This window comes from Anolis carolinensis, chromosome 6 (assembly GCF_035594765.1).
Source record: "Anolis carolinensis isolate JA03-04 chromosome 6, rAnoCar3.1.pri, whole genome shotgun sequence".
In the NCBI taxonomy this organism is placed as follows: Eukaryota; Metazoa; Chordata; class Lepidosauria; order Squamata; family Dactyloidae; genus Anolis; species Anolis carolinensis.
Window position 1 is genome coordinate 3,313,771 of NC_085846.1, and position 23,802 is coordinate 3,337,572.

Below are 23,802 nucleotides of genomic sequence, written 5' to 3' on the forward strand. Positions count from 1 at the left end.
TCTGATGATGTGTGCAGATCCCAGTAGGGTGGCCTTTTGCAGTTGGCAGATGGTGATTTTGTCAATGTCTATTGTTTCCAAATGCCGGCTGAGATCTTTTGGCACAGCACCCAGTGTGCCCATCACCACCGGGACCACCTGTACTGGTTTCTGCCAGAGTCTTTGAAGTTCAATCTTGAGGTCCTGAGAGCGGCTGAGTTTTTCCTGTTGTTTTTCGTCAATGCGACTGTCCCCTGGGATGGCAACATCAATGATCCAAACCTTTTTCTTTTCCACAACTGTGATGTCTGGTGTGTTGTGTTCCAGAACTTTGTCAGTCTGGATTCGGAAGTCCCACGGTATCTTTGCGTGCTCATTTTCCAATACTTTTGCAGGTTTGTGATCCCACCAGTTCTTTGCTGCTGGGAGGTGGTACTTGAGGCATAAGTTCCAATGAATCCTTTGGGCCACATAGTTGTGCCTCTGTTTGTAGTTTGTCTGTGCAATTTTCTTACAGCAGCTGAGGATATGATCAATGGTTTCGTCGGTTTCCTTGCACAGTCTGCATTTTGGGTCATCAGCTGATTTTTCGATCTTGGCCTGAATTGCCTTTGTTCTGATGTCTTGCTCCTGGGCTGCAAGGATCAGGCCTTCTGTCTCCTTCTTCAGGGTCCCATTCGTGAGCCAGAGCCAGGTCTTCTATTATTATTATTATTATTATTATTATTATTATTATTATTATTAATATTATTAATTGCCTTTGTCCTGATGTCTTGCTCCTGGGCTGCAAGGATCAGGCCTTCTGTCTCCTTCTTCAGGGTCCCATTCGTGAGCCAGAGCCAGGTCTTCTATTATTATTATTATTATTATTATTATTATTATTATTATTATTAATATTATTAATTGCCTTTGTCCTGATGTCTTGCTCCTGGGCTGCAAGGATCAGGCCTTCTGTCTCCTTCTTCAGGGTCCCATTCGTGAGCCAGAGCCAGGTCTTCTATTATTATTATTATTATTATTATTATTATTATTATTATTATTAATTGCCTTTGTCCTGATGGCTTGCTCCTGGGCTGCAAGGATCAGGCCTTCTGTCTCCTTCTTCAGGGTCCCATTCGTGAGCCAGAGCCAGGTCTTCTATTATTATTATTATTATTATTATTATTATTATTATTATTATTAATTGCCTTTGTCCTGATGGCTTGCTCCTGGGCTGCAAGGATCAGGCCTTCTGTCTCCTTCTTCAGGGTCCCATTCGTGAGCCAGAGCCAGGTCTTCTCCTTATCAGCTTTTCCTTCAATTTTGTCAAGGAACTTTCCATGCAATGTTTTGTTGTGCTAGCTGTCAGCTCTAGTTTGTAGTGCGGTTTTCTTGTACTGATTTTTTGTCTGCTGTTGTTGTTGTTATTATTATTATTATTATTATTATTATTATTATTATTTTCCTTCTCATGAAAAGAAAGACAATGTTACGAGGCCAGCAGAGACCCCTCACCCCAATTTCACTATTATTGTTGTTGTTGTTGTTGTTGTTGTTTTGCTTCTCATGAAAAAGAGCGAAAATGTTACTAGGCTTGGCTTGGCTTGGTTGGGACAGGAGAGGCCCCCTCCCCAATTCCCCCAGCCCCCCACCCGCCCCTGCTGCCGAAAAGCCTTGACTTGGGGGTCCCAGCTTTGCCAATGGGCGCAGCACCGGCCTGGTCCTGGACAGCGGGGCCACCCACACCACCGCCATCCCCGTCCACGACGGATACATCCTCCAGCAAGGTGGGCTCCCACGACAAGAAGATTGGGTTGGGGGGCTTCTATCTAAGGGAAATGGGGCCGAGGACGAGTGGGGAGAGCTGTATTGGGACCCCAGCCTTTAAAATGAGAATCCCTTCCATTGAATGTCCCTTTCCTGCTCCATGCCCTGTGTTAGACCTTTTCATAGAATCCTGTGCTAAAAAGGGAGCCCTAAAGGTCATCTAGTCCAACCCTGTATTTCATGCAGGGAATCAGTCCAGTTGACCCCTATCCTTTGGAATGAGAATCCCTTCCATTGGATGTCCTTTTCTCTCTCCATGCCCTGTGCTAGACCTCGGCATAGAATCCTATGCTATGAAGGGACCCCCAAAGGTCATCTAGTCCAACCCTTTATTCATGCAGGGAATCGGTCCAGTTTTCCCAGAGCAAAGGGATTGTTCTGGATTCGAAGCTGCTACCACCCCATATATTTGACCCCCGGCCTTTGAAATGAGATGCCCTCCATAGAATCATAGACTTAGAAGGGACCCCAAAGGTCATCTAGTCCAACCCTTTTTAAATGCAGGGAGTCGGTCCAGTTTTCCCATAGCAAAAGGGAGTGTTCTGGATTCGAATCTGCTACTGGCCACATCTATTTGACCTCAAAGTGCAGTCCAAGTGCAGTCCTATTCCTCTGCATAGAATCTATATGCATAGACCTAAAAGGGACCCCAAAGGTCATCTAGTCCATCCTTTCCTTCCAGGCATCGTGAAATCCCCGCTGGCCGGAGACTTCATCTCCATGCAATGCCGCGAACTCTTCCAAGAGATGAACATCGAGATCGTCCCGCCTTACATGATCGCGGCCAAGGTGGTATTGCCTCCTTCCCATTCCCTCGTTCACGCCAAATTTTGGGATCTGTAGTGCATTTCTGTCCCTGGGAAAAGGCAACATATAAATAAATTTACTATTCTGTATTCTGTAATAATAAATATATGATAAAGAAGTATATTTATATATATAAATGAATGATGGCATCACGGCGACCAACAAAACCACAAAACTACAGGCCCCCCAACCTCGAAATTTGACAACACAACCCATCATCCATGCCTCTAGGTTGATACAACAAAAAGAAAAGAAAAATAATGTCCTAATTAGAGGGAAAGGAATAATTGTTTTTATCCAGTTGCTGCCAGTTAGAGGACTAATCTCTGCCCACTTGGTCACCTAGCAACCCACTCAGCCCAGGGGACAGGCAGATTTAGGCCTCACTGAGTCTTCTTCCACAGATTATCTAATTTGCACTGGATTATATGGCAGTGTAGACTCAAGGCCCTTCCACACAGCTATATAACCCATTTAGAATCTTATATTATCTGCTTTGCACTGGATTATCTTGACTCCACGCTGCCATATAATCCACTTCAGTGTGCATTTTATACAGCTGTGAAGAAGGGGCCTCATATAATCCACTTCTAAGCAGATAATATAAGATTATCAATATACAGTAGAGTCTCACTTATCCAACGTAAACAGGCCGGCAGGATAAGTGAATATGTTGGATAATAAGAAGGGATTCAGGAAAAGCCGATTAAACATCAAATTAGGTAATCGTTATACAAATTAAGCACCAAAACATCATATTATACAACAAATTTGACAGAAAAAGTAGTTCCATGCGCAGCAATGCTATGTAGTAATTACAGTAGAGTCTCACTTATCCAACACTCGCTTATCCAACGTTCTGGATTATCCAACACATTTTTGCAGTCAATGTTTTTTAATATATCGTGATATTTTGGGGCTAAATTCATAAATACAGTAATTACTACATAGCATTACTGCGTATTTGTTGTATAACATGATGTTTTGGTGCTTCATTTGTAAAATCATAACCTAATTTGATGTTTAATAGGCTTTTCCTTAATGCCTCCTTATTATCCAACATATTTGTTTATTCAACATTCTGCTGGCCAGTTTGTGTTGGATAAGTGAGACTCTACTGTACTGTATTTACAAATTTACCACTAAAATATCACAATGAATTTAAAACACTGACTACAAAAACATTGATTACGAAAAGGCAGACTGCGTTGGATAATCCAGAACATTGTACAGTAGAGTCTCGCTTATCCAATGTAAACGGGCCGGCAGACCGTTGGATAAGCGAATATGTTGGATAATAAGGAGAGATTAAGAAAAAGCCTATTAAACATCAAATTAAGTTATGATTTTACAAATTAAGCACCAAAACATCATGTTATACAACAAATTTTAAAGAAAAAGTAGTTCAATACACAGTAATGCTATGTAGTAATTACTGTATTTATGAATTTAGCACCAAAATATCACGATGTATTGAAAACATTGACTACAAAAATGTGTTGGATAATCCAGAATGTTGGATAAGTGAGACTCTACTGTATAAGCGAATGTTGGATAAGTGAGATTCTACTTTAATATGAAATAATTACTGGGATAGAATAATGCAGAACAATATAATCTCTAAAACCAGGACAGTAAATAAAGAGCAACACTCTGAAAGCAGGGAAATTGGGAATTCCACAAAGGAAACAATCAGGGCCAGCTAACACCTCCCAAGAAAGGATTCTTCCAGAAACTCAGATCTTTTTAAAAATAAATATATATACACGTATGTATATGTAAATATACATATATATATACACACTTACATCACACATACAGGATTGTATTCGTCCCTTCCATACGCAGACACATTTAGCCTTGGAGCACAAAAAAATTAGAAATGAAGGTGGGGGGGAAGGAGGGGTGTGGGTGTCCTTGTCCGCCCCGTTCTCCCCTCTTTTGATTCCGTCCCTCTGCCCCCCTCCCCGCACCCCCCCCCTCAGGAACCTGTCCGGGAAGGAGCCCCCCCGAACTGGAAGAAGAAGGAGAAGCTGCCCCCCGTCACCAAGTCCTGGCACAACTACACCTGCAACGTGAGGAGCCCCTCTTGTCCCATACGAGGGGTCTTTAAATTGGGTTGATGGGGGGCCACGCTCTAGGACAGGGGTCCCCAAACTAAGGCCCGGGGGCCGGATGCGGCCCATCGAAGCTATTTATCCGGCCCTCACGTCACAAAGGCAGAAGGGGTTTGGGCTAAATGACCCAAGGGGTCTCTTCTTCTCTTACAACCCTTATTATTGTTATTATTATTATTATTATTATTATTAACATTGAGGCTGGGTGGTCATCTGTCAGGGGTGCTTTGCTTGTGCTTTTGGTGCACAAAGGCAGAAGGGGGTTGGACTTAATGGCCCAAGGGGTCTCTTCCAACCCTCTTTATTATTATTATTATTATTATTATTATTATTATTATTATTATTATTAACATTGAGGCTGGGAGGCCATCTGTCAGGGGTGCTTTGCTTGTGCTTTCAGTGCACAAAAGCAGAAGGAGTTAGACTAAATGGCCCAAGGGGTCTCTTCCAACCCTCTTTATTATTATTATTATTATTATTATTATTATTATTATTATTGACATTGAGGCTTGGTGGCCATCTGTCAGGGGTGCTTTGCTTGTGCTTTCAGTGCACAAAAGCAGAAGGAGTTAGACTAAATGGCCCAAGGGGTCTCTTCCAACCCTCTTTATTATTATTATTATTATTATTATTATTATTATTATTATTATTATTATTATTATTAACATTGAGGCTGGGAGGCCATCTGTCAGGGGTGCTTTACTTGTGCTTTCAGTGCACAAAAGCAGAAGGAGTTAGACTAAATGGCCCAAGGGGTCTCTTCCAACCCTCTTTATTATTATTATTATTATTATTATTATTATTATTATTATTATTATTAACATTGAGGCTGGGTGGTCATCTGTCAGGGGTGCTTTGCTTGTGCTTTTGGTGCACAAAGGCAGAAGGGGGTTGGACTTAATGGCCCAAGGGGTCTCTTCCAACCCTCTTTATTATTATTATTATTATTATTATTATTATTATTATTATTATTATTAACATTGAGGCTGGGAGGCCATCTGTCAGGGGTGCTTTGCTTGTGCTTTCAGTGCACAAAAGCAGAAGGAGTTAGACTAAATGGCCCAAGGGGTCTCTTCCAACCCTCTTTATTATTATTATTATTATTATTATTATTATTATTATTATTATTGACATTGAGGCTGGGAGGCCATCTGTCAGGGGTGCTTTACTTGTGCTTTCAGTGCACAAAAGCAGAAGGAGTTAGACTAAATGGCCCAAGGGGTCTCTTCCAACCCTCTTTATTATTATTATTATTATTATTATTATTATTATTAACATTGAGGCTGGGAGGCCATCTGTCAGGGGTGCTTTACTTGTGCTTTCAGTGCACAAAAGCAGAAGGAGTTAGACTAAATGGCCCAAGGGGTCTCTTCCAACCCTCTTTATTATTATTATTATTATTATTATTATTATTATTATTATTATTAACATTGAGGCTGGGAGGCCATCTGTCAGGGGTGCTTTACTTGTGCTTTCAGTGCACAAAAGCAGAAGGAGTTAGACTAAATGGCCCAAGGGGTCTCTTCCAACCCTCTTTATTATTATTATTATTATTATTATTATTATTATTATTATTATTATTATTAACATTGAGGCTGGGAGGCCATCTGTCAGGGGTGCTTTACTTGTGCTTTCAGTGCACAAAAGCAGAAGGAGTTAGACTAAATGGCCCAAGGGGTCTCTTCCAACCCTCTTTATTATTATTATTATTATTATTATTATTATTATTATTAACATTGAGGCTGGGTGGCCATCTGTCAGGGGTGCTTTACTTGTGCTTTCAGTGCACAAAAGCAGAAGGAGTTAGACTAAATGGCCCAAGGGGTCTCTTCCAACCCTCTTTATTATTATTATTATTATTATTATTATTATTATTATTATTATTAACATTGAGGCTGGGAGGCCATCTGTCAGGGGTGCTTTACTTGTGCTTTCAGTGCACAAAAGCAGAAGGAGTTAGACTAAATGGCCCAAGGGGTCTCTTCCAACCCTCTTTATTATTATTATTATTATTATTATTATTATTATTATTATTATTATTATTAACATTGAGGCTGGGAGGCCATCTGTCAGGGGTGCTTTACTTGTGCTTTCAGTGCACAAAAGCAGAAGGAGTTAGACTAAATGGCCCAAGGGGTCTCTTCCAACCCTCTTTATTATTATTATTATTATTATTATTATTATTATTATTATTGACATTGAGGCTGGGAGGCCATCTGTCAGGGGTGCTTTACTTGTGCTTTCAGTGCACAAAAGCAGAAGGAGTTAGACTAAATGGCCCAAGGGGTCTCTTCCAACCCTCTTTATTATTATTATTATTATTATTATTATTATTATTAACATTGAGGCTGGGTGGCCATCTGTCAGGGGTGCTTTACTTGTGCTTTCAGTGCACAAAAGCAGAAGGAGTTAGACTAAATGGCCCAAGGGGTCTCTTCCAACCCTCTTTATTATTATTATTATTATTATTATTATTATTATTATTATTATTAACATTGAGGCTGGGAGGCCATCTGTCAGGGGTGCTTTACTTGTGCTTTCAGTGCACAAAAGCAGAAGGAGTTAGACTAAATGGCCCAAGGGGTCTCTTCCAACCCTCTTTATTATTATTATTATTATTATTATTATTATTATTAACATTGAGGCTGGGTGGCCATCTGTCAGGGGTGCTTTACTTGTGCTTTCAGTGCACAAAAGCAGAAGGAGTTAGACTAAATGGCCCAAGGGGTCTCTTCCAACCCTCTTTATTATTATTATTATTATTATTATTATTATTATTATTATTATTGACATTGAGGCTTGGTGGCCATCTGTCAGGGGTGCTTTGCTTGTGCTTTCAGTGCACAAAAGCAGAAGGAGTTAGACTAAATGGCCCAAGGGGTCTCTTCCAACCCTCTTTATTATTATTATTATTATTATTATTATTGACATTGAGGCTGGGAGGCCATCTGTCAGGGGTGCTTTGCTTGTGCTTTCAGTGCACAAAAGCAGAAGGAGTTAGACTAAATGGCCCAAGGGGTCTCTTCCAACCCTCTTTATTATTATTATTATTATTATTATTATTATTATTATTATTATTATTATTAACATTGAGGCTGGGAGGCCATCTGTCAGGGGTGCTTTACTTGTGCTTTCAGTGCACAAAAGCAGAAGGAGTTAGACTAAATGGCCCAAGGGGTCTCTTCCAACCCTCTTTATTATTATTATTATTATTATTATTATTATTATTATTATTATTATTGACATTGAGGCTGGGAGGCCATCTGTCAGGGGTGCTTTACTTGTGCTTTCAGTGCACAAAAGCAGAAGGAGTTAGACTAAATGGCCCAAGGGGTCTCTTCCAACCCTCTTTATTATTATTATTATTATTATTATTATTATTATTATTATTATTGACATTGAGGCTGGGAGGCCATCTGTCAGGGGTGCTTTGCTTGTGCTTTCAGTGCACAAAAGCAGAAGGAGTTAGACTCAATGGCCCAAGGGGTCTCTTCCAACCCTCTTTATTATTATTATTATTATTATTATTATTATTATTATTATTATTATTATTGACATTGAGGCTGGGAGGCCATCTGTCAGGGGTGCTTTGCTTGTGCTTTCAGTGCACAAAAGCAGAAGGAGTTAGACTAAATGGCCCAAGGGGTCTCTTCCAACCCTCTTTATTATTATTATTATTATTATTATTATTATTATTATTATTATTATTGACATTGAGGCTGGGAGGCCATCTGTCAGGGGTGCTTTGCTTGTGCTTTCAGTGCACAAAAGCAGAAGGAGTTAGACTAAATGGCCCAAGGGGTCTCTTCCAACCCTCTTTATTATTATTATTATTATTATTATTATTATTATTATTATTATTGACATTGAGGCTGGGAGGCCATCTGTCAGGGGTGCTTTGCTTGTGCTTTCAGTGCACAAAAGCAGAAGGAGTTAGACTCAATGGCCCAAGGGGTCTCTTCCAACCCTCTTTATTATTATTATTATTATTATTATTATTATTATTATTATTATTATTGACATTGAGGCTGGGAGGCCATCTGTCAGGGGTGCTTTACTTGTGCTTTCAGTGCACAAAAGCAGAAGGAGTTAGACTAAATGGCCCAAGGGGTCTCTTCCAACCCTCTTTATTATTATTATTATTATTATTATTATTATTATTATTATTATTGACATTGAGGCTGGGAGGCCATCTGTCAGGGGTGCTTTGCTTGTGCTTTCAGTGCACAAAAGCAGAAGGAGTTAGACTCAATGGCCCAAGGGGTCTCTTCCAACCCTCTTTATTATTATTATTATTATTATTATTATTATTATTATTATTATTATTGACATTGAGGCTGGGAGGCCATCTGTCAGGGGTGCTTTGCTTGTGCTTTCAGTGCACAAAAGCAGAAGGAGTTAGACTAAATGGCCCAAGGGGTCTCTTCCAACCCTCTTTATTATTATTATTATTATTATTATTATTATTATTATTATTATTATTATTAACATTGAGGCTGGGAGGCCATCTGTCAGGGGTGCTTTACTTGTGCTTTCAGTGCACAAAAGCAGAAGGAGTTAGACTAAATGGCCCAAGGGGTCTCTTCCAACCCTCTTTATTATTATTATTATTATTATTATTATTATTATTATTATTATTATTAACATTGAGGCTAGGTGGCACAAAGGCAGAAGGGGGTTGGACTCAATGGCCCAAAGGGTCTCTTTCAACCCACTTCTTTATTGTTGTTGTTGTTGTTATTAATTATTATTGCTTGGTGGCCAACTATAGTCCGGCCCTCCAACGGTCCGAAGGATCATGAACTGGCCCCTTATTTAAAAGGTTTGGGGACCCCTGCTCTAGGAAACACGCTTCTATTTGCCCCCCTCTCATATCTCTCTTTCCGTTGCAGGAGGTCATCCAGGACTTCCAGGCCTCGGTGCTGCAAGTCTCGGACTCTCCTTACGATGAACAGTGAGTCCGTCCGGCCCGGGTTGGGGGTCGTTTTATTTGGGGAGGGGGGTTGCATTACTTTAATAATAACTATAATAACTAAACACAGCTGTCTATTCTAAACAATATCTGAAAAATATGCGCCACGATAAAAGTTCAAAGCATAGAACACAATATGTATATTAGAGCATCATCTACATCAGGGGTCCTCAAACTTTTTCAGCCGAGGGCCGGTCCACAATCCTTCAGACAGTTGAGGGGCCGGATTATCATTTGAAAAAAAATACAAACAAATTCCGATGCACACTGCATATGTCTTATTTGTAGTGCAAAAACAACAACAACAACAACAACAACAACAACAATGAAAGAATAATACAATATTTAAAAATAAAAACAATTTTAACCAACATACATTTATCAGGATTTCAATGGGAAGTGTGGTCCTGCTTCTGGCCAATGAGAAAGTCAAGTTAATTAGGGTTGTTGTTGTTGTTGTTGTTGTTGTGTGCCTTCAAGTCATTTCAGACTTTGGGTGAACCTAAATCTAAAATTTATTTATTATTTATTTACTGCATTTATTTACTACATTTGTATCACACCCTTCTCACCCCAAAGGGGATTCAGAGTGGCTTACAAATTATATGAACATACAATATATTATATTATTAGCATGGCACAATATTAGCATTATATATTACTATATTGAACTATACCACTATACTGTAATATTATTAGTAATATTATATGTAATATAGAATATATAATTAATATTATTATATGGTATTATTATTAGTGTTATATTGTATTACATTATAATATTATTATCAATATTATATGTATATACAATATATTATATTATAAAACTGAGGGCGGGGGCCAGGTAAATGACCTCGGAGGGCCGCATCCGGCCCCCGGGCCTTAGTTTGGGGACCCCTGATATACATAATAATATTAACAATAATACAAATAATACCCTGTTTCCCCTAAAATAAGACATCCCCAGAAAATAAGACCTAGTAGAGGTTTTGCTAAATTGCTAAATATAAGGCCTCCCCCGAAAGTAAGACCTAGCAAAGTTTGTGTTAGGAAGCATGCCCGCCAAACAGAACACCAGAGCATGTAGGATCGGTAAATGTACATACCATAGATGTACATAACATGTACATAAATGTACATGACTTGGAAATATTGGTAGTCACAAGACGTTCTTGATAGGATTCACAGTTTGTCTGGTTATGCTGGTTTGTGATGACAACTACTGTACAGTATATAATAAATGTTCATTTTTTTGTTCAGCAATAAATGTGAATTCTTCTTCATGGAAAAATAAGACATCCCCTGAAAATAAGACCTAGTGCATCTTTGGGAGCAAAAATTAATATAAGACACTGTCTTATTTTCGGGGAAACACGGTAATACAACTGATGACCAAATTCAGTCAGCTGTAGTGGCACATAATCGTAACTTACAGAGTATTAACTTACAGAGTATAAAGATTTATAGACTGCAATCATCCAGATTTAAATGCTACACAGAGCAGTTTTCAGTATAGAGCATATATCAAACATATATCAACAAGACTCCAACTAAAATTTGTTAGCGACAACGTATGTGTACATTCAGTCTCTCCAAAATGATATGTGAGAATATGCTGTGAAACTAAATATATCAGTATACAAATCAATTAACTCAAACCTGGCTTGGAGTCAAAACAAATCAAAGTCTCTGTAGTCTTCGAGCAGTTCTATAGGACTCCTCAGGTTGTAAATGCAGTCAATTAGCCGTAGCTTCAGTTTGTTGACAATAAATTCAGTTTTTCAGAGATAAGCTTCCAAATAGGGGAACAGATGTTGCAGTCGTTTACAGTTCCCAGCCAGGAAGCCCGGTCAAATAGATGTTATTCTAGAGTGACTGGCTGTGAGCCGAAGTAAGCCGTTTACTACTGGTTCCCAGGTTTACTCCAGTTTCAGTTAACCCTTCATCTGTTAAGCGCCAATGTTTTGAATAGCTGTATTGTTGGCTCAGCTTCAAGTTTTCTTAAAAAGATAAAAGGAAAATGGTCTAATATAGTGCTCTTTATAAGATATCACATATGATTTTTATAGACCTGGTGAAAATAGACATATCAACAAATGCTATATTTATCACTTTAATGCCTGGTTTGCATTACTTCCATGGGACTTTTTCATTGCTTTCATGGGTGTGCTGCCTTGCTTTAATGCAGGTATGGACAAACCTCGGCCCTCCCACCAGGTGTTTTGGGCTTCCGCTCCCACAATTCCTAACAGCCAGGTTTTAATCCAATCCATGTTCCAGAAGCAGCATTCTCTCCTGACATTTCGCCCACATCTATGGCAGGCATCCTCAGAGGTAGTGAGGTCTGTTGGAAGCTAGGTAAGTGGGGTTTATATATCTGTGGAAGGTCCAGGGTGGGAGAAAAAGCTCTTGTCTGTTTGAGGCTAGTGTGAATGTTGCAATTGGCCACCTTGATTAGCATTTAATGGCCTTGCAGGTTCAAAGCCTGGCTGCTTCCTCCCTGGGGGCATCCTTGGTTGGGAGGTGTTAGCTGGCCCTGATTGTTTCCTGTCTGGATTTCCCCCGTTTTCAGAGTGTTGTTCTTTATTTAGGCTTTTCCATAATCCCTCCTTATTATCCAACATTTTCGCTTATCCAACGCTTTTATTTTTCAGTGATTGGTTGGGGGGGGGGGTGGTTTGCCAAACTTCTTTTCGCCTACTCTTGAAAATGACCTTGGGCCGGCCCTGAATTCACCGTGGCAAAAGAAAAAATGAAGGAAAACTGCCATTTCTAGGTGTCCTCATTATCCATAAACCCACACAGTTTGAGAAAACCTAGGCCGGGCTGTGGCGCAGGCTGGTTAGCAGGCAGCTGCAACAAATCACTCTGACCAAGAGGTCATGAGTTTGAGGCCAGCCCGTGCCTGCGTTTGTCTCTGTCTGTATGTCTAATAATGGCATTGAATGTTTGCCTTATATGTGTAATGTGATCTGCCCTGAGTCCCCTTCAGGGTGAGAAAGAAGGGCGGAATATAAATACTGCAAATAAATAAATACACACACACATGGATGGATACCTTCATAAAAAACCTCCCAACAAAGGATTCCCCCAGGTGGGAAGCAGCCAGGCTTTGAAGCTGCAAGGCCATTCAATGCTAATTAATTGCAGCACCCACACTTGCTTCAAACAGACAAGAGTTCTTTCTTCATCCCACCCTGGACCTTCCACAGATATATATAAACCCCACTTGCCTTGCTTCCAACAGACCTCACTGATTGACTTTGCAGCTGCAAGGCTACTCGATGCTAATCAAGGTGATCAGTAGCAACATTCACGTTTGCCTCCAACAGACACGAGGTTTTTTTCCCCACCCTGGACATATATATATATATATATATATATATATATATATATATATATATACATACATACTAGCTGTGCCCGGCCACGCGTTGCTGTGGCAAAGTGGTGGTGGTATTGGTTAAAAATTGTTGTGTAATTTTTATTTGACGTTATTTGCATTTTTTTTATTAATTTTATGGTAAGTTATATTTTTATTTATTATATTTTATTATTTTCTTGTATTATTTTTAGTTATTTTCTGATATTATAGTATTTTATTGTATTAATTTTTATATAGATATATAAACCCCACTTGCCTAGTTCCCAACAAACCTCACAACCTCTGAGGATGCCTGTCATAGATGTGGGTGAAACGTCAGGAGAGAATGCTTCTGGGACATGGCCATACAGCCTGCAAAACTCACAGCAAACAAAATATTTCATAGTTTTTAATATTTGCATTTTCTGGACCATGCACCACTGCAGTTGTTTTTTTTCCAGATGCCACAGGACTCCTGGCGTCTCCTTTTTTGCTGATTGAGAGTTTCTTTTTCCCAAGGGAGAAAGTCAATATATCAGGAGGGAGAGCTATTTCCAGCCAAGGTCACCTCCGCGATGACCTCCCGAAACTGCTGTCTCATCCTTTGGTCACCTTCAGGCAGCAAAGTCCGACCTGTACTGGCACATGGGGTTGGTCTGGATGACCTCTGGGGGTCTCCCACCATTCCTAACAGCCTCAGGTCCCTTCCTTTTGCCCCTCGGACGCTTAAGCGGCCGAGGGGCAAAAGGAAAGGGCCTGAGGCTGTTAGGAATGGTGGGAGACCCCCAGAGGTCATCCAGACCAACCCCATGTGCCAGTACAGGACGACAATACCTAAACATGCGAAACTGACTCCCCGCTGTTTTTTTTTTTTTCACAACGCAGGGTGGCTGCCCAGATGCCCACCGTCCACTACGAGATGCCCAACGGCTACAACACGGACTACGGGGCGGAGCGGCTCCGCATCCCCGAGGGCCTCTTTGACCCCTCCAACGTCAAGGTGAGAACTGTTCAGCAGTGGAACTCTCCGCATCGGATTGCTACCTTGGAGGCTTTGAAACAGAGGTTGGATGTCCATCTGTCAAGAGGGCTTTGAGGGTGTTTTCTTGCATAATGGCTTGGATGGCCATCTGTCGGGAGGGCTTGGATGGCCATCTGTCGGGAGGGCTTTGAGGGTGTTTTCTTTCATAATGGCTTGGATGGCCATCTGCCGGGAGGGCTTTGAGGGTGTTTTCTTGCCTAATGGCTTGGATGGCCATCTGTCGGGAGGGCTTTGATGGTGTTTTCTTTCATAATGGCTTGGATGGCCATCTGCCGGGAGGGCTTTGAGGGTGTTTTCTTGCCTAATGGCTTGGATGGCCATCTGTCGGGAGGGCTTTGATGGTGTTTTCTTTCATAATGGCTTGGATGGCCATCTGTCGGGAGGGCTTTGAGGGTGTTTTCTTTCATAATGGCTTGGATGGCCATCTGCCGGGAGGGCTTTGAGGGTGTTTTCTTGCCTAATGGCTTGGATGGCCATCTGTCGGGAGGGCTTTGATGGTGTTTTCTTTCATAATGGCTTGGATGGCCATCTGCCGGGAGGGCTTTGGGGGTGTTTTCTTGCCTAATGGCTTGGATGGCCATCTGTCGGGAGGGCTTTGAGGGTGTTTTCTTGCCTAATGGCTTGGATGGCCATCTGTCGGGAGGGCTTTGATGGTGTTTTCTTTCATAATGGCTTGGATGGCCATCTGCCGGGAGGGCTTTGGGGGTGTTTTCTTGCCTAATGGCTTGGATGGCCATCTGTCGGGAGGGCTTTGATGGTGTTTTCTTTCATAATGGCTTGGATGGCCATCTGCCGGGAGGGCTTTGGGGGTGTTTTCTTGCCTAATGGCTTGGATGGCCATCTGTCGGGAGGGCTTTGAGGGTGTTTTCTTGCCTAATGGCTTGGATGGCCATCTGTCGGGAGGGCTTGGATGGCCATCTATCAGGAGGGCTTTGAGGGTGTTTTCTTGCATAAAGGCTTGGATGGGCATCTGTCGGGAGGGCTTTGGGGGTGTTTTCTTGCCTAATGGCTTGGATGGCCATCTGTCGGGAGGGCTTTGAGGGTGTTTTCTTGCCTAATGGCTTGGATGGCCATCTGTCGGGAGGGCTTTGAGGGTGTTTTCTTTCATAATGGCTTGGATGGCCATCTGCCGGGAGGGCTTTGAGGGTGTTTTCTTGCCTAATGGCTTGGATGGCCATCTGTCGGGAGGGCTTTGATGGTGTTTTCTTTCATAATGGCTTGGATGGCCATCTGCCGGGAGGGCTTTGAGGGTGTTTTCTTGCCTAATGGCTTGGATGGCCATCTGTCGGGAGGGCTTTGATGGTGTTTTCTTTCATAATGGCTTGGATGGCCATCTGTCGGGAGGGCTTTGAGGGTGTTTTCTTTCATAATGGCTTGGATGGCCATCTGCCGGGAGGGCTTTGAGGGTGTTTTCTTGCCTAATGGCTTGGATGGCCATCTGTCGGGAGGGCTTTGATGGTGTTTTCTTTCATAATGGCTTGGATGGCCATCTGCCGGGAGGGCTTTGGGGGTGTTTTCTTGCCTAATGGCTTGGATGGCCATCTGTCGGGAGGGCTTTGAGGGTGTTTTCTTGCCTAATGGCTTGGATGGCCATCTGTCGGGAGGGCTTTGATGGTGTTTTCTTTCATAATGGCTTGGATGGCCATCTGCCGGGAGGGCTTTGGGGGTGTTTTCTTGCCTAATGGCTTGGATGGCCATCTGTCGGGAGGGCTTTGATGGTGTTTTCTTTCATAATGGCTTGGATGGCCATCTGCCGGGAGGGCTTTGGGGGTGTTTTCTTGCCTAATGGCTTGGATGGCCATCTGTCGGGAGGGCTTTGAGGGTGTTTTCTTGCCTAATGGCTTGGATGGCCATCTGTCGGGAGGGCTTGGATGGCCATCTATCAGGAGGGCTTTGAGGGTGTTTTCTTGCATAAAGGCTTGGATGGGCATCTGTCGGGAGGGCTTTGGGGGTGTTTTCTTGCCTAATGGCTTGGATGGCCATCTGTCGGGAGGGCTTTGAGGGTGTTTTCTTGCCTAATGGCTTGGATGGCCATCTGTCGGGAGGGCTTTGATGGTGTTTTCTTTCATAATGGCTTGGATGGCCATCTGTCGGGAGGGCTTTGAGGGTGTTTTCTTGCCTAATGGCTTGGATGGCCATCTGTCGGGAGGGCTTTGATGGTGTTTTCTTTCATAATGGCTTGGATGGCCATCTGCCGGGAGGGCTTTGGGGGTGTTTTCTTGCCTAATGGCTTGGATGGCCATCTGTCGGGAGGGCTTTGAGGGTGTTTTCTTGCCTAATGGCTTGGATGGCCATCTGTCGGGAGGGCTTGGATGGCCATCTATCAGGAGGGCTTTGAGGGTGTTTTCTTGCATAAAGGCTTGGATGGGCATCTGTCGGGAGGGCTTTGGGGGTGTTTTCTTGCCTAATGGCTTGGATGGCCATCTGTCGGGAGGGCTTTGATGGTGTTTTCTTTCATAATGGCTTGGATGGCCATCTGCCGGGAGGGCTTTGGGGGTGTTTTCTTGCCTAATGGCTTGGGTGGCCATCTCTCGGGAGGGCTTTGAGGGTGTTTTCTTGCCTAATGGCTTGGGTGGCCATCTGTCGGGAGGGCTTTGAGGGTGTTTTCTTACATAATGGCAGAAGGGGGTTAGACTAGATGGCCTTTGGGGGTCTCTTCCAGCTCTAGGATTGCAATGCCTGCCAAACCAATGCTCTCTCTCTCTCTCTCTCTCTCCATCTAGGGCCTGTCTGGGAACACGATGCTGGGGGTCGGGCACGTGGTCACAACGAGCATCGGGATGTGCGACATCGACATCCGCCCGGTGAGTCCATACAACTCTAAGAAAGGCATGAATCGGAAGCTACATTGACCCCTTTGATTGGCCATCAGAAGCTGGATGGCCATCTGTCGGGAGTGCTTTCATGGTGTCGTCATGCCTGGCCAAAAAAAGAGGGTCAGACTAGAGAGCCTTTGGGGTACTCCCCAAATTTATAAATTGTAAGGGTGCATAAATATGGGATATAAATGACCAAAATGTATCTAGAAATATATTATGGGACACCATGAAGGCAGTGGCAAGAGGATTATGCATAAAAGAAACCTATAATCTCAAAAAGAGACAAGAAGAAAGGAAAATCAAATTGGAAAAGGACATAGAAAAATTGGAAAAACAATATACAGTAGAGTCTCACTTATCCAACATAAACGGGCCGGCAGAATGTTGGATAAGTGAATATGTTGGATAATAAGGAGGCATTAAGGAAAAGCCTATTAAACATCAAATTAGGTTATGATTGTACAAATTAAGCACCAAAACATCATGTTAGACAACAAATTTGGCAGAAAAAGTAGTTCAATATGCAGTAATGCTATGTAGTAATTACTGTATTTATGAATTTAGCACCAAAATATCACGATGTATTGAAAACATTGACTACAAAAATGCGTTGCATAATCCAGAACGTTGCATAAGCGAGTGTTGGATAAGTGAGACTCTACTGTATAATAGAAAGAACAACACAAATATATAATGAACTGAGAGCAAAGCAAGAAGAACCAGATAAGGTAGAAATAGATGAGGTTCAAAGGAATTTGATATATTTGAAAAGGGAATTATTCGAATATAGCAACAAAAACTCAAAAATGTTAGCCAGAGCCGCACAAAAGAAAAAAGAAAAGAAAAATGAGATAAATGCAGTGAGAGATAAATTTGGAAACATTTGTAGGTCAATGAAAGACAAATTAAAAAATATTTGAAGAATTTTATAAAGAACTCTATCAGGCTGGGAAATGCTCAAAGGATAAAATTAATAAATATGTGGAAGCAAATTGGACAGTAAAAATAGAAGAAACAGGTAAGGGTGCATCTATTACACTGCGGAATTGATGCAGTGTGACACGGATGAAGGCGATGGGATTCTGGGAGTTGCAGTCCCACCAGGCTTATCTCGCAAAGAGGTGCAAACTACAACTCCCGGGATTTTGTCGCATTAAGCCATAGTGGCTTAATGCCGACAAGAAGGTTGGCAGTTCAAACCACAGTTCGGGGTGAGCTCCCGCTGTTAGCCCTAGCTTCTGCTTACCTAGCAGTTCTAAAACAGTGATGTGAGTAGATAAATAGGTACCGCTTTGGTGGGGAGGTAAAAGGTGCCTCAGCATGGAAAAGGTGAAGCAACAGCACCGCCTGGTGGCCAAGTCGAGCACAGCCTCTAGGTGCTGAATATGAAAAAAGAGGGGAAGCCTGGCCTCTGTTGATGTCCTGTCCGTCTTTGTTGTCAATTGTATAAGGACATGGAATGTTTGCCTTATATGTACTCTGTAATCCGCTCTGATGTGTGAGTAGATAAATAGGTACCGCTTTAAGTGGGGAGATAGAGCGGAATTTAAATAAAGATGATGATGATGGTGATGATGATTATTATTATTATTATAATTATTATGGCTCTTGAAGTGGCATTCCTTTTATAGTGCACATGCACCTAAAACAGAAACCAGGCTAGAAGAAAAAGAGAAGGAGAAAAAATGCATTTTATGATACCATCATCAACAGCAAATGAATTAGTTATTATTTTACTTATTATTATACCTATTATTATTATTATTATTATTATTATTATTATTATTATTATTATTATTATTTATTACAAAGTTATTCCAAACTTGGGAAATATACCAAGCAGATACAAGGTATGTTTGGCCAGTTAAAATATTGTTGTTATTGTTGTTGTTGTTTTAAGCTAGGCCAGTTTGCAAACTGCACAGAGAGCTTTTCCTCAAACAGTTTTGCAAAAGGGAAATGCAGTCATTGTTATTATTATACTTATTATTGTGATAATAATATGCATTACTATAATAAAATTAATTTAAAGTTTGGGAAGTATCCCAAGCAGATACCAGGTTTGTTTGGCCAGTTTAAATATGCTTGTTGTTGTTGTTGTTGTTGTTGTTGTTGTTGTTTTAAACTAGGCCAGTTTTCAAGCTCCACACAGAGCTCTTCCTCAAATGGGTTTGCAAAAGGGAATTATTGGAAGGATTTTGGGGGGGAAGTGGGGATAATAATAATAATAATAATAATAATAATAATAATAATAATAATAATAATAATTGTAATAATCCTGGAGGGACAAAGTCAGATAATAATAATAATAATAATAATAATAATAATAATAATAATAATAATAATTGTAATAATCCTGGGGGGACAAAGTCAGATGATAATAATAATAATAATAATAATAATAATAACAACAACAATAATAATCCTGGAGGGACAAAGTCAGATAACAATAATAATAATAACAATAATAATCCTGGAGGGACAAAGTCAGATAACAATAATAATAATAATAATAATAATAATAATAATAATAATAATAATAATCCTGGAGGGACAAAGTCAGATAATTAATAATAATAATAATAATAATTGTAATAATCCTAGAGGGATAAAGTCAGATAATAATAATAATAATAATAATAATAATAATAATAATAATAGGCACTGCACCCAGTGTGCCCATCACCACTGGGACCACCTTGAATGACTTGTGCCAGAGTCTTTGCAGTTCGATCTTTAAATCCTCGTATCACATCAGCTTTTCTAGTTGCTTCTCGTTGATTCTGCTGTTGCCTGGGATTGCATTATGCGTCCATACAATAGTAATAATAATAATAATAATATCATCTGCAGGGTCTCTATGGCAGCGTCATCGTCACCGGAGGAAACACTCTCCTCCAAGGCTTCACAGACCGGCTGAACCGGGAGCTTTCCCAGAAGACCCCTCCGGTGAGTGAGTGAGTGAGTGAGTGAGAGTCTGGGGAACTCCCTGCCACAGGAAAAGCACATGTTGACATCTACACTGTTGAATGGATGCAGTTTGACCCCCACTTTGGTGTCTGAAGGACCACATAGTCCAACACAGGCCTGTTTGAGCAAAGACAAATCCACATGTTATCTTACAGCCATATCTGTGGCCCAGGGGAACTCTCTGCCACAGGAAGCCCGGCAGGCACACTCTCTCAGCCTCAGAAAAAGGCCAAAGCAGGGCCAGCTTTCCATGAGTCAGAAAGGCACATAATGCATTGTTTTCATAGCATGATGTGTATATTGGGATGAATAAAGGAAATGCCAAGGCCGAACCCTTCACGTTCTCGCTTGTTGTCCCCGCAGAGCATGCGCCTGAAGCTCATCGCCAGCAACAGCACCATGGAGCGGAGGTTCAGCCCCTGGATCGGGGGGTCCATCTTGGCCTCGCTGGTGAGTCAGAAAAAGGGCTGGAATCTGGGCACAAACCCAGCCAGAGGGATGGGTGTCTGCATTGCACAGTTATATCAGTTTCATTCCACGTTAACTGTCAAGATGTCCATGCCATATCAGTAGCTGCAACTCAGAGAGGCCTTGGGACGACAGTTATTTAGGCTTTGGTCCTTTTGGAATCCGAGAAGCATAGGGTGCATCTCAGGGGCGGTTCAACCATTAGGCGAAGTATGCGGTTGCTGAAGGCACCATCCTCTAGGGGGCGCCGTTGAGGCACCTCATCCCACAACATCTGCTTTGAACTGGGTTATCTGAGTCCGCACTGCCCTATATCCCAGTTCAATGTTTGGTGCTAAATTCGCAAATATAGTAATTCCTACATAACATTACCATGTATTGAACTGCTTTTTCTGTCGATTTCTTGTAAAACGTGATGTTTTGGTGCTTAATTTGTAAAATCATAATGTAATTTGATGTTTAATAGGCTTTTCCTTAATCCCTCCTTATTATCCAACATTTTTGCTTATCCAACGCTTTTATTTTTCAGTGATTGGTTTGAGGGGTGGGGGGGCGCCAAAATTCTGTTCGCTTACACTTGAAAATTACCTTGGGCCGGCCCTGGTGCATCTACAACAGTAGAACTTGGGATTTGTAGTTTGGTAATGATGCTCTCTGGGCACATTTGCAGAATGGGTGCCGTTTCCCACCACGTGAACTCCCATCGTTCAATGCTATGGAATCCTGTGAGAGCTATAGTTTGCACTCTTGGCGAAAAAAGCCTTGGGAAACTACAACTCCTGTGCTTCGATAGCATTGCGCTGTGGCAGTTTGAAGTGGTCCCAAAAGGTTTCGATTCTACCTGGAAGGGACCGCATGGGGTGCTTGGGACCACGCCAGTGCCCTAGCATCCCCAGAAGTGGTATGAAACTGGTATAAGTTGTGAGACTGGTGATAACACATTGCGGAAGGAAGCACATATCATGTTAAAGATATTTCAGCCCCTTTTAGTATCGTGTGATGCTGGGCTGTTGTGTGTGTTTCCAAGCATGTTCCAGAAGCATTCTCTCCTGACATTTAGCCCACATCTATGGCAGGCATCCTCAGAGGTTGTGAGGTCTGTTGGAAAATACTAAGTAATGTATCTCACAGATAAGAAGGTTGAATGAAAAGTAATGCCTCCACCTTCATAACTCCTCAATGGATGGCAGTCCAGGTCTGCGGCAGGTCCTGGTGTCATGATCTCCAATCCTTGACATCTCTGGTCAACTGACAAGGAACAGATGCCAGCTATAAAACAGGCCGGCCATAAAACCTCAATGACCCTCTGGTATGTGGGAGCCCCTATATATGTGGGCCAAAGAGAAGGTTCTGGCATTCGGTACAATAAAAATCTGTTGGAATCTACCAGCGTGTCTTGGTGCTTTTTCCTTTGGAAGACGGACACACAGCACAACTGGGAGAAGAGAACCCGACACCTGGCTTGTTCAGTAGACTTTCCTCTACAGTTAGTTCCATTTGGTGGGAAGCCTTAGCATTGAACGGTTGTGTTGTTGAAATGCGAAGTATGGAACCCTGCGCAGACGGGGAAGCCTTAGCATTGAACGGTTGTGTTGTTAAAGTGCCAAGTATGGAACCCTGCACAGACGGGGAAGCCTTAGCATTGAACGGTTGTGTTGTTAAAGTGCCAAGTATGGAACCCTGCGCAGACGGGGAAGCCTTAGCATTGAACGGTTGTGTTGTTAAAGTGCCAAGTATGGAACCCTGCGCAGACGGGGAAGCCTTAGCATTGAACGGTTGTGTTGTTAAAGTGCCAAGTATGGAACCCTGCGCAGACGGGGAAGCCTTAGCATTGAACGGTTGTGTTGTTAAAGTGCCAAGTATGGAACCCTGCGCAGACGGGGAAGCCTTAGCATTGAACGGTTGTGTTGTTAAAGTGCCAAGTATGGAACCCTGCGCAGACGGGGAAGCCTTAGCATTGAACGGTTGTGTTGTTAAAGTGCCAAGTATGGAACCCTGCGCAGACGGGGAAGCCTTAGCATTGAACGGTTGTGTTGTTAAAGTACCAAGTATGGAACCCTGCGCAGACGGGGAAGCCTTAGCATTGAACGGTTGTGTTGTTAAAGTGCCAAGTATGGAACCCTGCGCAGACGGGGAAGCCTTAGCATTGAACGGTTGTGTTGTTAAAGTGCCAAGTATGGAACCCTGCGCAGACGGGGAAGCCTTAGCATTGAACGGTTGTGTTGTTAAAGTGCCAAGTATGGAACCCTGCGCAGACGGGGAAGCCTTAGCATTGAACGGTTGTGTTGTTAAAGTGCCAAGTATGGAACCCTGCGCAGACTTGTGTGTTGTTGGGCGGGTAGTTTAAAGATGTTGAAGTGAGAACATCTGACTTGTGTGACAAACAAAGAGTTGGACGTCCTGTGACAGCAACCACCGAGTTTCACAAGCAAAAGGTGGACAGATTGATTCAGGACGATTGTCGTGTCACCCAGAGAGAAATTTCAAGTATAATCAGCATTTCACAAAAACGTATAGGTCACATTATTGCTTTGCTTGGCTATCGGAAGATGGGTCCTGTGAGACGCCGGTTGCGGAAACAGAGTGTTGACTTCTTCTGTGACGGCTTCGGAAAACTTGTTCATCGTTGGCAGAAATGTATCCAATGGTCTGGTGATTGTGTGGAAAAGTGAACAGTGGTCGTTAAAGAGGATTATTTCTGCGTTTGATTTATTAATATATTCCCATCCAAACCCAAGTCGCGACGGTGGAGGCATTACTTTTCATTCAAGGTTCCTTGCTTAGTTTTTCCCCCAACAGACCTCACAGCCACTGAGGATGCCTGCCATAGATGTGGGCGAAACGTCAGGAGAGAATGCTGCTTCTGGAACATGGTGATACAGCCAGGAAAAAGCCTTTAGTAAACAATTAGTAGCGACAATGCAGACGCAAAGCTTGGTCTCAGGGGATGATGGATTTCTATCTCTCTCTGGTCCAGGGCACCTTCCAGCAGATGTGGATTTCGAAGCAGGAGTACGAAGAAGGGGGCAAGCAGTGCGTGGAGCGGAAATGCCCCTGAGGCCAAACACCGCGGGAGACCCTTCCCCAGTTTCCCCCGTCCGTCTGTCCATCCGTCCGTCATTCCGTGCTCCCCGTTTGTGTGATTCTCCCACCAGGACCCCCGACCCACATCCAAAGACCCCCAAGGGAAGGAAGGAAGACTCGAACTCGCAACAGGACTTAACACACAAAAGAGGCCATTGCAAGGAAAGAGCCGGAGAAAGAAGAAAGGAAGGAAGGAAGGAAGGACAGATAGAGATATATGGAGAGAAACCTATGGCCCCCTTTCCCCAAAAAACTCCTGTCATTTTGTATATGTAACCGGCGTCGTTCTATTTATTCAACAAATCACCGAAATCGTTACTGTTTGCATTTTTCAGGTTGTTGACAAAATAATAAATGTCCGGGTTTTTTTTCTA

The 23,802-nt window shown here is 42.3% G+C and overlaps 1 protein-coding gene across 1 annotated transcript in view; it reads left to right on the top strand.

The window, feature by feature from the left end:
• Window positions 1–23,802, top strand: part of actl6b (actin like 6B) — a 35,793-nt gene extending 11,991 nt beyond the window's left edge. The window contains exons 6-14 of the mRNA XM_062984256.1: window positions 1,651–1,745; window positions 2,468–2,574; window positions 4,578–4,667; window positions 9,602–9,663; window positions 13,931–14,045; window positions 16,811–16,891; window positions 19,760–19,855; window positions 20,240–20,326; window positions 23,322–23,802. Of these exons, the coding sequence (XP_062840326.1) occupies window positions 1,651–1,745; window positions 2,468–2,574; window positions 4,578–4,667; window positions 9,602–9,663; window positions 13,931–14,045; window positions 16,811–16,891; window positions 19,760–19,855; window positions 20,240–20,326; window positions 23,322–23,402 (814 nt within the window). The 3' untranslated portion in view covers window positions 23,403–23,802. The remainder of the gene's footprint in view (window positions 1–1,650; window positions 1,746–2,467; window positions 2,575–4,577; window positions 4,668–9,601; window positions 9,664–13,930; window positions 14,046–16,810; window positions 16,892–19,759; window positions 19,856–20,239; window positions 20,327–23,321) is intronic.